Source organism: Lissotriton vulgaris, chromosome 3_2, assembly GCF_964263255.1.
Source record: "Lissotriton vulgaris chromosome 3_2, aLisVul1.2, whole genome shotgun sequence".
NCBI classification, from domain to species: Eukaryota; Metazoa; Chordata; class Amphibia; order Caudata; family Salamandridae; genus Lissotriton; species Lissotriton vulgaris.
The window spans coordinates 273,816,386-273,832,109 of NC_141690.1; the positions used below are offsets into that span (position 1 = coordinate 273,816,386).

The 15,724-nt window shown below is 48.3% G+C and overlaps 1 protein-coding gene across 1 annotated transcript in view; it reads left to right on the forward strand.

Moving 5' to 3' along the window:
- The window catches only part of LOC147725676 (uncharacterized), a 225,664-nt gene extending 210,507 nt beyond the window's left edge, over positions 1-15,157 (forward strand). The window contains exon 13 of the mRNA XM_086964348.1: positions 12,988-15,157. Within this exon, the coding sequence (XP_086820474.1) occupies positions 12,988-13,041 (54 nt within the window). The 3' untranslated portion in view covers positions 13,042-15,157. The remainder of the gene's footprint in view (positions 1-12,987) is intronic.
- Positions 15,158-15,724: the final 567 nt, after the last annotated feature.

Consider the following 15,724-nt stretch of genomic DNA (forward strand, 5'->3'; position numbering starts at 1 on the left):
AGCAGTTCAGGGGTGGTTCTTTTCGTCGCTCAAGCAATAGCGGTGTTTCCAGAGGCCAGCTGTCCCAGAACACACAGTACTATAAAAGTGGCGCGCAAACCACATACACCAAACAAAGTAGAGGTGGATATCGTGGAAACAGCACCACGGGTAGAGGTTGTGGAAACAATAACTCCAGGTCCTCCGCCACTAACAAACAGACGCCTTGTTACTGCCCCCCGACCATACACCTGTCGGGGGGAGACTTCAACAGTTCCTGCCAGTCTGGAAGTCCATCACCACAGACAGGTGGGTCACACAGCTTATCCAGTATGGTTATTGTCTGGAGTTAGAATCCACTCCACCCAACATACCCCAAGACACCGTCCTATGTCCACCGAGCATTTGCACTTATTGCAGCAGGAGGTACTATTCATGCTGCAAAAAGGAGCAATCGAGCTTGTACCTGTGGAAGAAAGAGGCACAGGAGTTTACTCACAGTACTTCTTGGTACCAAAAAAGGACCCATACTGGACCTCAGACCCCTCAATCAGTACATTCTTTCGGAGCACTTTCACATGCTAACACTGCAGCAAGTCCTACCGTTGCTCAGTCAGGGAGATTTTCTCGCAACATTAGATCTGAAGGATGCGTATTTTCATATTCCGCTGCACCCGGCACACAGAAAATACCTCCGGTTCACCATCCAAAATCAACATTACCAGTTTAAGGTCCTACCTTTCGGAGTCACCACGGCACCCAGGGTGTTTACAAAGTGCCTAGCGACAGTGGCAGCACACCTACGGAGACAGAAGATTCACGTCTACCCTTATCTGGATGACTGGCTAATCCAGGCAAAGTCGGCCCAGCAGTGTGCCGCCCACATGTCCCACACCATTCACCTTCTTCACGATCTGGGATTCTCACTGAATTACCCAAAGTCCCACCTGCAACCCGCCCACATACGGCAGTATCTGGGTGCGACAAACACTCTGGCAGCCAAAGCACATCCAAATTCAGTGAGGGTCAACAGCATTCAATCGCTGATACAGAAATTCAGACCTCCACACTCGCTTCCAGCACGAGTGTTCATGCAGTTGATAGGCATGATGGCCTCCTGCATCTTCATAGTCCCGCACGCAAGACTACATATGCGTCCGCTTCAGGAGTGCTTAGCACGTCAGTGGAATCAGGCTCATGGACAGTTGAAAGACCTAGTGTTGGTAACTGGTCGTGCATACAACTCTCTGCATTGGTGGAATCCACAAAACCTTTGCAAGGGTCGACCGTTCCAGGAGCCTGTGCCACAGATCATTCTGACGACGGACGCATCTCTCCAGGGTTGGGGAGCTCATGTACTCCAATTCACTCTGCAGGGACTATGGACGACGCAGCAGCAAAAGATGCACATCGACGTTCTAGAACTGATGGCTATCTTCATGGAGATGAAAGCATTCAAAGTACATCTGTGCAACAAGGTCGTGTTGATCCGGATGGACAATATGACGGCCATGCACTACATCCAGAAGCAGGTAGGTACACACTCTCCACAGTTGTCTCATCTGGCTCAGCGCATGTGGAAGTGGGCCACTCAGAGGAATATCTTCCTCATGGCGGAACACCTCCCGGGCAAGGACAATCAGATGGCGGACCTGCTCAGCAGGTACAGCCACCAAATGCACGAGTGGGAGATACATCCATCAGTACTCCACCCGTACTTCCAAAGGTGGGGTCATCCAGAGATAGACCTGTTCGCCACAAAGGAAAACGCCAAATGCCGGATCTTTGCCGCCAGGTTTCCACACCCACACCCACAGTCGCAGGGCAATGCGGTATGGATGAACTGGTTAGGCAAATTTGCGTATGCTTTCCCCCAGCACCTCTAATACCGCTGGTGGCATGCAAGCTGAAGCAACACTCGATGACTCGCATCCTGGTTGCTCAGACGTGGGCACGCCAACCATGGTACACCACGTTTCTGGAACTATCCGTGGTACCGCATCAAAGGCTGCGCCTCACACCCAGGCTTTTGACGCAGAGCCATGGCGACATTCAGCATCCAGATCCGCAACAGCTCAACCTGGCGATCTGGCTCCTGAGGTCTTAGAGTTTGGCTACCTCAACTTACCTCCTGACTGTATGGACATAATCAGGGAGGTAAGGAAGCCCACCACCAGAGCATGCTATGCGGCGAAATGGAAGCGGTTTGTCATTTATTGTGCAGACCACAACCTCAACCCGCTAGACGCATCTATTCAAAACATCATTTGTTATCTCTTACATCTATACAAATATAATCTGGCCTATGCTTCCATTCGTATACATTTATTCGCAATGGCGGCTTATCTCCAAAACAGGCAGCACCTCTCCCTTTTCAGAGTGCCTGCCATCAAAGCCTTTCTGGAGGGGCTCAAACGAGTCATTCCTCCACGGACCCCACCAGCTCCCTAATGGAACCTAAATGTGGTCCTAACGAGACTGATGGGTCCACCTTTCGAGCCACTGCATTCATGCGAGATTCAGTTCTTGACATGGAAAGTGGCTTTCCTGATAGCGATTACGTCGCTACGACGAGTTAGTGAACTCCGGGCACTAACTATCCAAGAGCCATTCATACAAATTCATTCCAACAGGGTGGTGCTTCGCACTAACCCGAAGTTCCTTCCTAAGGTGGTTTCACAGTTCCATATCAACCAGACTATAGAACTACCTGTGTTCTTCCAAAATCCTGAGTCAGTTGTGGAGAGAATGCTCCACACGCTTGACGTCAAAAGAGCCTTGATGTACTACATTGATAGGACCAAAGATTTTCGGAAGACGAAACCACTATTTGTTGCCTTTACGCCACAACACAAATGCAACCCCATTTCCAAGGCTGGTATAGCCAGGCGGATCTTTAAGTGTATTCAGATCCGCTATCAAAAAGCCAAGCGCACTCTAACGATTCCCCCGCGGGCCCACTCCACCCGGAATTTGGGGGCCTCCATGGCTTTCCTTGGAAATATTCCCTTAGACATATTTAGAGCAGCCACATGGTCTACCACACACACGTTTACGAAACACTACTGTGTAGATGTGCTCTCCGAACAGCAGGCAGCTGTAGGGCAGGCTGTTCTAAAAACATTTTTCCAAACTGCTGCAGCTGGCGCAGGCGGCCGCCGCTAATGGAGGGACTGCTATATATCCTATGCACAGATATGAATTCAGCAGCCCACATGCCTCGAACCGAATATGCTACTTACCAGTATGCATCTGTTCTTGGCATGTAGGGCTGCTGACATTCATATCGCCCGCCCTCCTCCCCGGCACCTGTAGCGGCTGCAGCACTCACAAATACTTCTAGCATGGTCATCACTCACGGTGTTATCCAGTATTAGGGGTGTCTTTCATAGATTCAGATGCCTGAATCATTCCCCGTCGTCGAGACGGGAGCCTCTGGTACATAAAAAAGTAATGTCCTATAGACATACATAGAGAAAATAGGCCTAAGGGCCTCACCTTAGTAGCCTATCCTTGTCCTTATGTAAAAAGGACCAAACTCTTAGAGCCAGCCAATCAGCTATCACCTCCCTCTAGAACCTTCCTGACAGGAGCCTCAGTCTCTCAGATTTTCTACTGCACGTTGTGCTAGGGAGTCTCCAGCCTGAGTTCTCCTCAGGATCTCTTCAAAACCAACTTGTTCACTTTTAAAAGTGAGTTATTTCTTCAAAATCTTGAACAGGATTACTTCAAGCCACTTATCACTGCAGTAAGTGATTTATTTCTTCAAAATTCCGGCATGTCTGAATCCCAGAAGAAAGCCCTTTTCAGGGCCTGCTCTTCATGTGGGAAGAAAAGGCTACATGTTGAAGACAAGCATGCCCTATGCTTATATTGCCTTTATCCTGACCATGTACCTAAAGACTGTAAGATATGTAGGTCTTTCCCTAACAAGACCTTGAGGGACAGAGAAGGTCGCCTGCTCATCTGGCTGGACAGGCTTAAAGAGAGGGAAAATGTGGAATCCTCAGAGGGAAGCTTTTCAATGACCTCAGAAGTCTCCCTGAAGAGGCCAAGGGTGGCGTCCCCTGGCCCCTCAGACACTCCTCCTATGAAGGCACAAAAGAAGTCTTCAGAGGCAAGATCGACAAAATCTTCAGTGTCTGTAAAGGATTCTCAGGCTTTTAAGAAGCCTACGCAGTCGTCCAGCAAACTTGCGACATCCTCGGCGCAAAAAAGAGTTGTGGCGCCAGTTTACGTCTCCACAGCGACGACGACTGTCGACGACGACAGCGTCGTCGGTTTTCTCATCGACGACCACTCCATCGTTGTCAGCAGGTAAACCTATCCCATCTATGATACTGCTGAAACCGTCGTCAACGTCCAAAACCTCGTCGACGGCGAAGATTGCCCCGTCGACGACGACATCGTCGATGAAGAGCCCCCCGTCGACTGGAGTGTTGACGACTAAGACGTCGACGACGAAGACTACCAAATCACCGTCGACGAGGAATGAAGCGTTGACGAGCGCATCGTCGACGAAGAAAATAGTCTACGGAGGCACCGTCGACGAAGGTCATGCCGTCGACGAGGGTACCGTCGACGGGGGAATCGTCGTCGGAATTGGTCATTACTGAGCCGTGGAAGAAATCCAAGCTGATAGAAACGTCGTCTTTGACCCTGCCACTGTCGACAACACCAGAGACGACGGCAGGGGCTCCTGCAAAGGGTTCTGTGTCTGGCAAACTGTCCAAGAAGCAGATTACACCAGAAACAACGTCACCAAGTAAGGTGCAAAGTCATTTGCCTACGGACATTCTCCAGAGTGAGGACTCTGAAGAACAACTCCTGGATCAGGCTACTTCCCTTTCATACCTTGACGTGAAATGTCAGAGCACGGATGAAGAACAGGATGAGATGAGCTACCACTAACACTCTTTCCAAGCTCATGTTCGCACAGAGGTCACCCCGATGGTATGCCTTCCCGCTTCAATTGTAAATGACCTTAAATACCTTATCCAGGACTACAAACAGCGTTTCCCGGAAACACCGCCAACTGAGACAGGGGGCGCGACGCCTGCTACAAATACACCAGCGGCAGCCCCAAAACAGACACGGCCAACTACTCCGGTCCGCCATGAGAAAGTGCCACCTCAGGTGATAGAATCATCAGATGAGGAGGCTGAAGAAATGGAAGAGGGGGAAGTCCAAGAAGTCCAGACGGATCACGAAGAGGAGGTAGAGTATGTGGCATCTTCCCCAGCTTCACCCCAACCGCGCCAGGCAGATTCACCGCCAGTGGACATTGGCGGTTTCCATAGAATAGTGGAAAGAGCAGCGAAGCGATTTCATATGGTGATGGAATCAAGTGAGACCGTGTGCTTCTTAAATGACTTCAAGGAGCAAACAAAGAAGACAACGAAGTCTATCCCAATAATAGAATTTCTCTGGGACCAGGGAAAGAAACTGAAGCTGACGCCGGCCTCTGTACCTGCGGTTGTTCCGCGCCTGGATAAAAAATACAAGGCTCCAACCACAGCGCCAGCTTGCCTTAATGGGCACCCGAAACCGGATTCGGTCGTAACCCAGGCGGCCCAAAAGAATTCTCGCAACCCTTCCTCTCCTCTTTCAGCCCCACCGGACAAGGAAGGCAGGAAGTTGGACACAATCGGTAAAAGGTTTACAACGACATCGGCCATGACCATCAAGGTGGCCAACTCCATAGCCCTGTTGGGGCGTTATAACCGCCAGCTTTGGGAAGATGTAGTCCCATATTTAGCAGAACTGCCAGACACAGTTCAGGAGGAGGTCAAAGCACTGCTTACGGAGGGTCAAACCTCGGCAGCTGAGATCATTGATTGTGCCATAGATGTAGCCATGACGGGCTTTCGACAACTAGCTGGGGCAGCAGTCCTGTGCCGTCAGGGATGGCTTAAGGCAACATCATTCAGACAAGAGTTGCAGACGAAGGTGCTGGACATGCCCTTCGACGGCCAAAACCTTTTCGGGGACAAGATGACGAGGCGCTCCAAGCGATCAAGAAAGGCACTGATACTGCTAGAGCTCTTGGTACTTTGCAGGCAAGGAACCAGTCCTTTCGAGGCAACAAATCCAGGGGCCAGTCCTCCTACAGGGGATCCTATCAAAATAGGTCCTCGTATTCCTACCAGACTAAATCCCAGTACCAACAGAAGCAGCAACAAGGTCGTCGGACTTCTTATGGGAGGTCAAACTTCAGGGGCAAAAACCAGAAGAAGAGCACTGGCGGATGCCAGTGACCAATTACTCCAGCCAGTCCAGCAACTATATCCCTCATTAAAGATTGGAGGAAAATTGACCCATTTCCTAGACAATTGGCATCTCATCACCACAGATCGGTGGGTACTTCAATTAATAAGATTTGGCCATTCCCTGGAATTCACCACCATCCCACCTGCAACCCCTCCCCGCAGGCTTCCGCACAAACATCTACGCCTGCTGCTCCAGGAAATATCTGCGATGTTGAAGAAAGGAGCGATCGAGCGAGTTCCATCGTCTCTAAGAGGGAAAGGATTCTATTCCCGCTTCTTTCTTATACGCAAGAAGGAGAAAAATTGGAGGCCCATACTAGACCTCAGGGCACTCAACTCTTTCCTGAAGAGTCAGTCGTTCAGGATGGTGACGATCCAAGAAATACTAGGCATACTGGAAAAAGGAGATTTTATGACATCTTTGGATCTCCAGGATGCATACTACCACATCCCGATCCTCATGGGGCACAGAAAATTCCTGAGATTCGAGGTGGCAGGACAGCATTACCAATTCATAGGCCTACCGTTTGGCCTCAAATCCGCACCAAGTGCCTTTCACCTGTGGCAGCTTTCCTGCGTCAAATGGGTCACCAAGTCTTCCCCTACCTCGACGACTGGCTGGTAAGGGCACCTTCAGCTGCAGGCGCGACCGAATCCTCCAACGCCTGCACCAATCTCTTTCAGCAGCTAGGATTGACTCTCAATCACGAGAAATCCTGCATGACCCCAACAAGAAACATCACCTTCCTCGGGGCGACCTTGAACACGGAATGCGCAAGGGCATTTCCTTCAAAGGAAAGGAAAAACAAAATAATATCTCTGGCCACGGCTGTGGCATCAAAGAAGTCCCTAAGAGTTCGAACCTACAAATCACTCCTAGGAATGATGTCTTCTTGTATACTCCGCATCCCTCACTGCAGATTCAGGATGCGCCCATTGCAAGAAGCCCTCACGAACCAATGGACACAGAGTACAGGTTCTTTCGAGGACATTGTGAAGATAACACCACAAATATCCAAGAGTCTGGAATGGTGGAAAAATCACAAGAATTTGTCTATAGGACTGCCATTCCTACTTCCAGCAGCACCTCTGGTGATCACCACGGATGCATCCCTGGAAGGCTGGGGAGCTGTCCTCCAGGACCTCCAAATAAGCGGCAAATGGACAAATCAGGAGAAACAACTCCATATCAATCTTCTGGAACTGAGGGCTGTGTATCTGGCACTACAAGCCTTTTTACCACGCATCCAGAACTCTCAGGTGCTCGTCAGAACGGACAACACCACGACGCACTATCTCAACAAACAGGGAGGAAGGCGTTCGCTCACTCTATCACGTGAATCGCAAAAGGTCTGGAACTGGCTTGTACTCCATGGGATCACGCTCAGGGCGGACTATGTCCTGGGCAAGGACAACACCATTGCGGACGCCCTAAGCAGACAGAAATCCCTCTCCCACGAATGGGAGCTCAACAAGAGTACGCTGGATCACATATTCTCAGAATGGGGAGTCCCAGGAATCGACCTGTTTGCCACCAAGGAGAACGCCAAATGCCCAAACTACGCAAGCTGGCGTCCCCAACCAAGGTCACTTGGAAATGCTTTTTCCATCGGTTGGTTCAGCGTATTTGTGTACGCTTTTCCACCATTACGATGATTCCCAGTGTTCTCAGGAAGATGAAGGCGGAGCCTTGTACCCTGATCCTAATTGCCCCGTTCTGGCCGAGGCAGCACTGGTTCTCGGATCTTCATCGCCTCTCCATCAGGACACCGATTCGTCTGAAGCAGCACCCGAACCTGCTGACAATGTCCAACGGGCAGGTGCAACACCCGAACCTGCAATCGCTCAGGTTATCGGCCTGGCTCCTGAGCACAGAGAGTTCTGTCATCTAAACATCCCGCTGGAATGCAGGGACGTGCTGGCAAAAGCAAGAGCGGACAGTACCAACAAAACGTACTCTCTAAAATGGAAACGATTCTGCATATGGTATTTAGAGAAAGGCCTGTGACCACTCCATCACACCCGAACAGATATTGCCATATCTACTGCACTTGGCACAGTCAGGATTGGCGCATGCATCCATAAAGGTGCATTTGGCGGCCATTTCACGATTCACCAGGACTTACAAGGGACCGTCTCTTTGGTCCAATAGGCTTATCAAGCGGTTCCTAAAGGGACTATATAGATCCTTTCCAAGACCTAGAAGGGTCCCACCGACATGGCACCTCAATTTAGTCCTCAACCAACTCATGAAGCACCCTTTTGAGCCCATTCATCGAGCATCCATCAAGTACATCTCATGGAAGACTGCTCTGCTGCTCGCTCTAACATCTGCCAGGAGAGTTAGCGAGCTACAGGCTCTATCCATTCAGGAACCCTTCATGCAGTTCAAACAGGACAGGGTGGTGCTGAGGAACAAATCCCAAGTTCATACCGAAAGTGCCTTCAGACTTTCACCTTAATGAACCGATGGTTCTATGTTCCTTCTTTGCAAACCCTACCACCGCAGCAGAAAGGACGCTACACTCCTTGGACCTCAAAAGGTGTCTAAAGTTTTTCATAGACAAAACAAAGAGCTTCAGGAAGTCATCACAGCTATTTGTGGCCTACAGTAGGCCAAGGATGGGTATGCCTCTAACGAAACAGAGCATCTCAAGGTGGATCTCCTCAGGGATAGCATTCTGCCATGACAGGGCCGGACGGCCTTTGAGTGCTAATGTTAAAGCGTATTCCACCAGAGCGATGTCCACATCAGCAGCGCTGTTCGCTGGAGTGCCGATTTTGGACATATGTAGAGCGGCGACGTGGAAGTCACCGCACACCTTCTCCAGACACTACTGCCTGGATGCTGAACTTATGAAGGATGCAGCAGTGGGCCAGGCGGCGCTTCGCCATCTATTCCAGTGAGGTGAGCCTTCCAACATCCCGCCATCCTGGTATGCACATCTCTTGCTGTTATGATATATTGATGTATGCTAATGTTTCAAAGTCGCATGGTAATATGTGTATTATCTAAAATGACTATATAGCATGATTACATCAGAAATGTGCATAATGTATTGCTGACTACTCTGATTCAGGCATGTGAATCTATGAAAGACACCCCTAATACTGGATAAGAAACGCGTTACTTACCTGTAACAGCAGTTATCCAGTATTGGTGTCTTTCATAGATTCACATGCAACCCTCCCGCCTCCCCTGGAAGGACTCACGTTTCTCTCTAACTGTATTACGCCTACCTAGCTTGGTGCTTACGAAAATCTGAGAGACTGAGGCTCCTGTCAGGAAGGTTCTAGAGAGAGGTGATAGCTGATTGGCTGGCTCTAAGAGTTTGGTCCTTTTTACATAAGGACAAGGATAGGCTACTAAGGTGAGGCCCTTAGGCCTATTTTTTCTATGTATGTCTATAGGACATTACTTTTCTATGTACCGGAGGCTCCCGTCTCGACGACGGGGAATGATTCAGGCATGTGAATCTATGAAAGACACCAATACTGGATAACTGCTGTTACAGGTAAGTAACGTGTTTCTTACACTCCATCTTTGCCACAATGGCTAAAAACAATCTGAGGATGGAGTCGATGCCCATGCGCACTGTAGTCCAGGGGAGGAGCCACCTATCTCGTGATACTTCGAAGACTCTTCCAGGACAACAATGTAAAATCATCCGTACCCAACACTAGGCGGCGATCTATGCACAGATATGAATGTCAGCAGTCCTACATGCCAAGAACAGATGCATACTGGTAAGTAGCGTATTAGATTAGCTACGCAGGACTTTGACTCATGGATCCTTAGCAATGACTACCTGCCTTTCAAATCACTCCCCAGTTCTTTTGGTACTACCCCCTCCAGAGGCAGCCTGTGTGCCTTCACTTGACATTTCCCTGCTGGAGCTCTAAGGGATCAGGTATTCCGGGAAGAGATTAGGGAAGCCATAGTTGACTACTCTGAGTGCAATAAGTCATCTGTACATTCCCCCTCCACACTCTGGGAAGCTTTTAAGGCTGTTATTAGAAAAGTTTGCATGGCGAAAGAGGCCAGGGTTTTGCTTGTGTGGTGTAAGGACCTTGCTGATCTGGAATCTGTGATCAGTGAGCTGGAAAGGCAGCATGATAGAAATGGTGATCTCTCCACTCTTGCGGATATTTGAACTAAACTCTGTGAATATGACCCGGCAGCGCAAAGGGAAGTACGTTATTTAGGAAAGGAAGTCCAGGCTAGAAGATGTGAGGAGGGCGATAGAGCTGGAAAACTCTAGGAAATCTCTTGTGCAAAACCATGGGCCTGCGATTACACTGTCAAGTTTTAAGATAAGGCGCAGGTCCATACTGGGATGGAGGCTGTGCAGCTCGATGACTAGTTCCTTCTCCTCACTCTACACCTCTGCACATTCTGTGCTCCCGAAGCCTACATGCCCTATTTCAACACAATTCAATTAATTTGTCTAGAAGGTGGCCATTGGTGATTCTTGGATGAGCCCTTTACTGTTGAGGAAATAGTTTGTGATTCATGCTCTGCCCCGCGATAAGGCGCCGGGATTAGATGGCTTCAGAGTGGTCTTTTCTAAGGAATACGCGCCCTGACTAGCCCCCCATCTGCTTAAAATGTTTGCTGAGTCCCTGGAGCTGGGACTCCTTCCAGCATCCCTTCTGGAGGCTTTGCCTCCTGAAACCAGGTAAAGATCCTTGCAAATGTGAATCGTATCAGCCCCTATCAATCATAAATAAGGACTATAAAGTTTGAGTGAAATGTATTAGTTCTTGCTTGCCGCCTTTCTTGCCAGCCATCGTGTATCCCAACCAATCTGGTTTCGTTCCCTGGTAGGTCGGCATAACCTTTGTACTTTTTTCAATGTGATGCAGGAGACAGACCCGACCCCGCCTGCTGTGGTGGTGTTTCTTGACGCCACCAAGGCGTTCTCTTCACTTGAATGCCCTTACCTTTTTGCTTTGCTGGCGCGCCTCGGTCTGAGTCCTGGGTTTCTTTATCTCATTGGTTTATTGTATTCATAACCTGTTGCTCGCCTGCACTTGAATGGCACAATTTCCGCTCCATTCTCATTGACGAGGGACAAGTGCGCTGCGTGTGTCCTCTCACCTAAAGTTTTTGCTATTGCGATGGAACCCTTAGCGGCAAGGTTACAACAACACCATTCTCATAAGGGGCTGAGGTTTTTGCTGCGGACAATGTTGGTCCCCATGTATGCAGACCAAGTCACACTATAAGTGAAGCACCCACAGGAGAACCTTAGGCTTTCAAATACAGGAATTGTTTTGATTTGGGGGCCTGTAAATTAGGCCAAATCCGTACACAAAAACATGAATGCAGAATGCTTGCAAAAAAGTCTCAGCCACTGGCTGTCGCCCATGCCGCATCCCAGTCCGTCCTCTTTTACTCACCATGCCTCTCCTGGTAGAGGCGAACCAAATGCATCACCCTTGCTCCGGCTACAGTAGGGACAGCCCACCCGCACTGCCGGGCCAGACCCCCCTGAACTGGAACTCATGTAACCCCAAACCGAATGCCAAGGCCTCGTCAGTGAAATACAGCAAAGAGCACGGAGCCACATCTGGGCACACCTGACGCGCAGGGAACATTGCACTGAGGAGAACACCGAGATGAGGGGTACAATACTTACAAAAGGTCTAAGCCACTGTCAATCACTGAGCCATATAAATCCAGCGAGAAGTGTGTACAGCTGCAACTGGGCCACTGGTGGCTTTGGAGGCTGGGACATAGGACAAACACTACTAAGCTGCCATGGCTGACCCCGCTCACTCATCAATCACACAGCGTGGGGCTACAGTGTCATTATCTTTTGCTTCGATATTCATGGCAAGCAGAGGGTAATTTAAGCGCAGCCTTACAGTCAACCGTATTTGATTACCAAAATACTTTTGAGGACAAAACTGGCCACTTTTTAAATCTCCCTTTTTTGGGTGTGAGCGAGGACCGCCAGAAAAAATGTGTCCGCCCGGTTTAGCCCGCCATGTGACTTTTCTTAAATTAGTCAGTCGGTTTGTTTGCTCGTGTCCATAAAGAAAATTAAGTCAACTAATGGAGTGTCTTGTTTCCCTTCTTTGAATTGTGTTTCTGTTCCCGAGCAGTATTACTGGAATGATTACAATTCCTGGATATGCACTGGGCAGCTCTTTAGTTCTGCATCTGCACCTAATGTCGCCGGTTTGTTGAACAGGCACAGAATGAGATCGTGCCTTGCATACCTTCATGCGTTTGGTTTTGCTCAACCTTTTCCAACTTTTTGTCACAAAAGCTCTCAAAGTGGGTTGTATAAAAATTTTACTTTTGCATCCGCCCTCCCAAGCAGTCTCCACCAAATGTGACAAAATGTAAGGGGGATACCATAATATTTCACAGCTTGAGGATATTTTGTTCTCTTTAATGTGATAGTACTTATGGTAACAATATTATGACATTGTTTTATTGCTAACCATTGTATTTCTTATTAACAGTAAAAACAGATGATGCCTCTGTGCTATGTGCATAAAAGAAGTGTAAATGCCACATCTGCAGTACATTCACACACACCCACATATTCTCTCACACACCACACACACAGATCTGCACACACAGACACACCAGACAGCACACACATTCTCTCACAGACACACTCCCCTCCCACAGCTTTTTAAATATCTGACATTGATCCATGTTGCACCTGTAGATGTTTTGAATGCCAGCACTTACTGTCACCATATTTTGCTTCTTTTTCAGACTGTGACTCAGCTGTGGCACTACAAAGAACATTTAGGTAAACTGGTTCGGTAAATGGATTTTCCTCAAGGGCTGGGACTTCTTGCGTAGTACCCTCCTCCCTGGAAGAAGCGTTGTTCAATACCATGGACTCTTCTTATGGCCTGAATCTGTCCTCTAATGACTGGATCTGTCCTCCGGTGCATGATCTTGGATTGGTCGCTTACTTGGCTCTTCTTCTACTGTGTCTGGGCCTCCATTGGGCATACTCTCAACCGAAGCCTCCGTCGCAGGACTCATTCATTGACTCTCAGGGTTGGGTGATTGTCCCACTACCCACAGATGCTCAATTGTCCCACTCACTTTGGAAACAGCCTACTGCCTTGTAGAATTTAAATTTGATTGTTAAATGATAATATAAGGGTTTGCCTCCTCTGAACAGCACTTTAGAGCTTCTCTGTTTGTCAAGACTTTCTTTTCTCCCCTTTCTTTCTCTTATACCTCTCTACTTACAGCAATCACTCGTTTTTCTTTGCTTGTCATTTTTTTTTTAAAACTTCTGTAGTTCACCGTAACTCTGGTATCGGCCCTCTTAGTTATTATCATGATTTTTTAAATCATTTGATAGTGGTAGTAGTCTGTACTGTAATAACAAATACAGGCTACAGTTCCTGTGTCACAAGACCAGCACCTTTGTCAACGGTAACTCTAGGCAACGTCTGCCCTCCCAGGCCTCTTTCAGCAAGATGTCCTCGGAATTGTAGTTAGTTATGTTGCTCATCATGGACATGATTAGGATGCTCCTCACAAACGTGACGGATATCCCGTCTGCTGTATTACATGTTCCATAGGATATCATGGAATTGTCCTCCAAACTCATAATCCGGCCGAAATCCCCACATATGTAACATGAGACGGAGGAGAATGTTGAGCGTTCCTCCTGTTGTATAATCCCTCTTTTCCTAAGCTCCTATTACGGGATACCTTCTGTTGGGCGCTTGTGTTTTCTCCCTGCCTCTTACGATGGTCCATTTTCAGCCAGGAAGCAGCGTCCCTTCCATCCTGGTGCGTCTCACTTGCATTCAGGGGGTGTCTGCGACATTAAAAAGCTGCCCCTTCATTGTGGTCTGCAGATCCACTCCGCTCCTGGTTGGTACTTCACCCTAGCTCCACTAGCTTACATGCCGTTCACATGTCATGGGCTCTGAATATATGTTGTCCCTTCCAGAGGCTGGTGGGAGCCAATGTACGTCTTAAAGATTGCACTATGCAAGGTGCATTGTAAAAGTTGCATCGCACATCCTGCTTTACATCCTCACACAGGTCATTGCAAACCAGACGCATTGTGCCATATGTCCAAAACATCACAATGCATGGTTGCCTTCTCGTACACCATAAACGTTTGCCTTCTCTAGGACAGGCTCCGACTCTGCTCGGTGAACGCATAGGGAATATGTTCGACCAGATGCCACTCTACTCGCTGCAAGTTTACTAGAAATCCATTTTACAACACCACTGTACACCTGTGTGGTGTGTGCAAAGACATGCTTCTCAAAAACTTACATTCAAAGTCTTCACATGGGGCATTCAGGAAAAAATAAGATGGCTGCTCCCAAAAAATGATTCCTTGGTTTCATGCGACACTCTTTTGTTGCAGAAAAGGTAGGAAAGGGACATTTGTTCACCATACTGAACTGTGGTGAGGAGGCTGTGTGGGCCTTTGAATGAACAGCACCAGCATTGTGGAAAGGATGTACAAGTTATTATGTATATAGAAGGCGAGAGGACGGGAAACCAAAGAAAACAAAGTGTTAAAATGGAGCTTTTTAGGTGATGGTGGGAGGTGGTAGTTCCACTGCAAAAGGTAAACAAATCAATAATAGGGTACACTATAACCCCTCTCCTCCGACCCCCCCCCCCCCATATTAAAAAAAACAATCTGAGATTTTCTAGTTGCAATAATTTTCTTACGTAGCCTGCGCTGAATGCCACCATACCAGAAATGTGTCCAAAAGATGGCTTACTGTAAACAGTCCCTTCGCGTGAAGCATTTCATGCAAGCAGTTCACAGTGAACCTTGGGCCCTCTGATTAAGAGTGCCGGCACTGAGAAAATGGAAGGAACCCTTCTCACTGTTTCTTTTGATACTTTAATATGACATTTTAAATAAAATAGTTGTTTTGGTTGATTGCACTGGGCTCCTGTCTGCTGTGCTGGAAGGTATGTGACAAGTGCTAGTTTGTGTGCGTTATCAAACAGTCGCGGAAGGCTCAGGATGGGATGAAGGGACCAGACACCACATCTGCCATGCCCTCTTGCCGCATGCAACAATGCTTACTTCCCACGCCTGCGAAGCGAGTCAGCCCACACGTCCTGAAAAGATGGTAAATCACTGATAATGTTGCAACAGCGAAAATGTACACCGCCGACCTCCTGCCACCCAGTTCTTGGATTTGTAGGTGGGCCAAGAGAAGGTGGCTACAGCTGTGGTTATTTGTGGCACTGAGCTCACCAGACCGCTTTCCCATAGTTCATTGTTAGCCATCCTCAGGCTCATACACTTAGGCCACGGTAAATCTGGTGTGTGTGGAGGGCTTCGATTAGGCTGTTGTGAAAAAGCACCACTTGCTTAGTGTTTAAACAGATTTATGGATTTAATGTAATTTGCATTATTTCGTATACTCTTCAGTTTCCTTAATGTATGCACTTTTTCTTGTTTTTAGTTTCTTTCTTTCATGGATTTCTGCTGTGCCTGGTT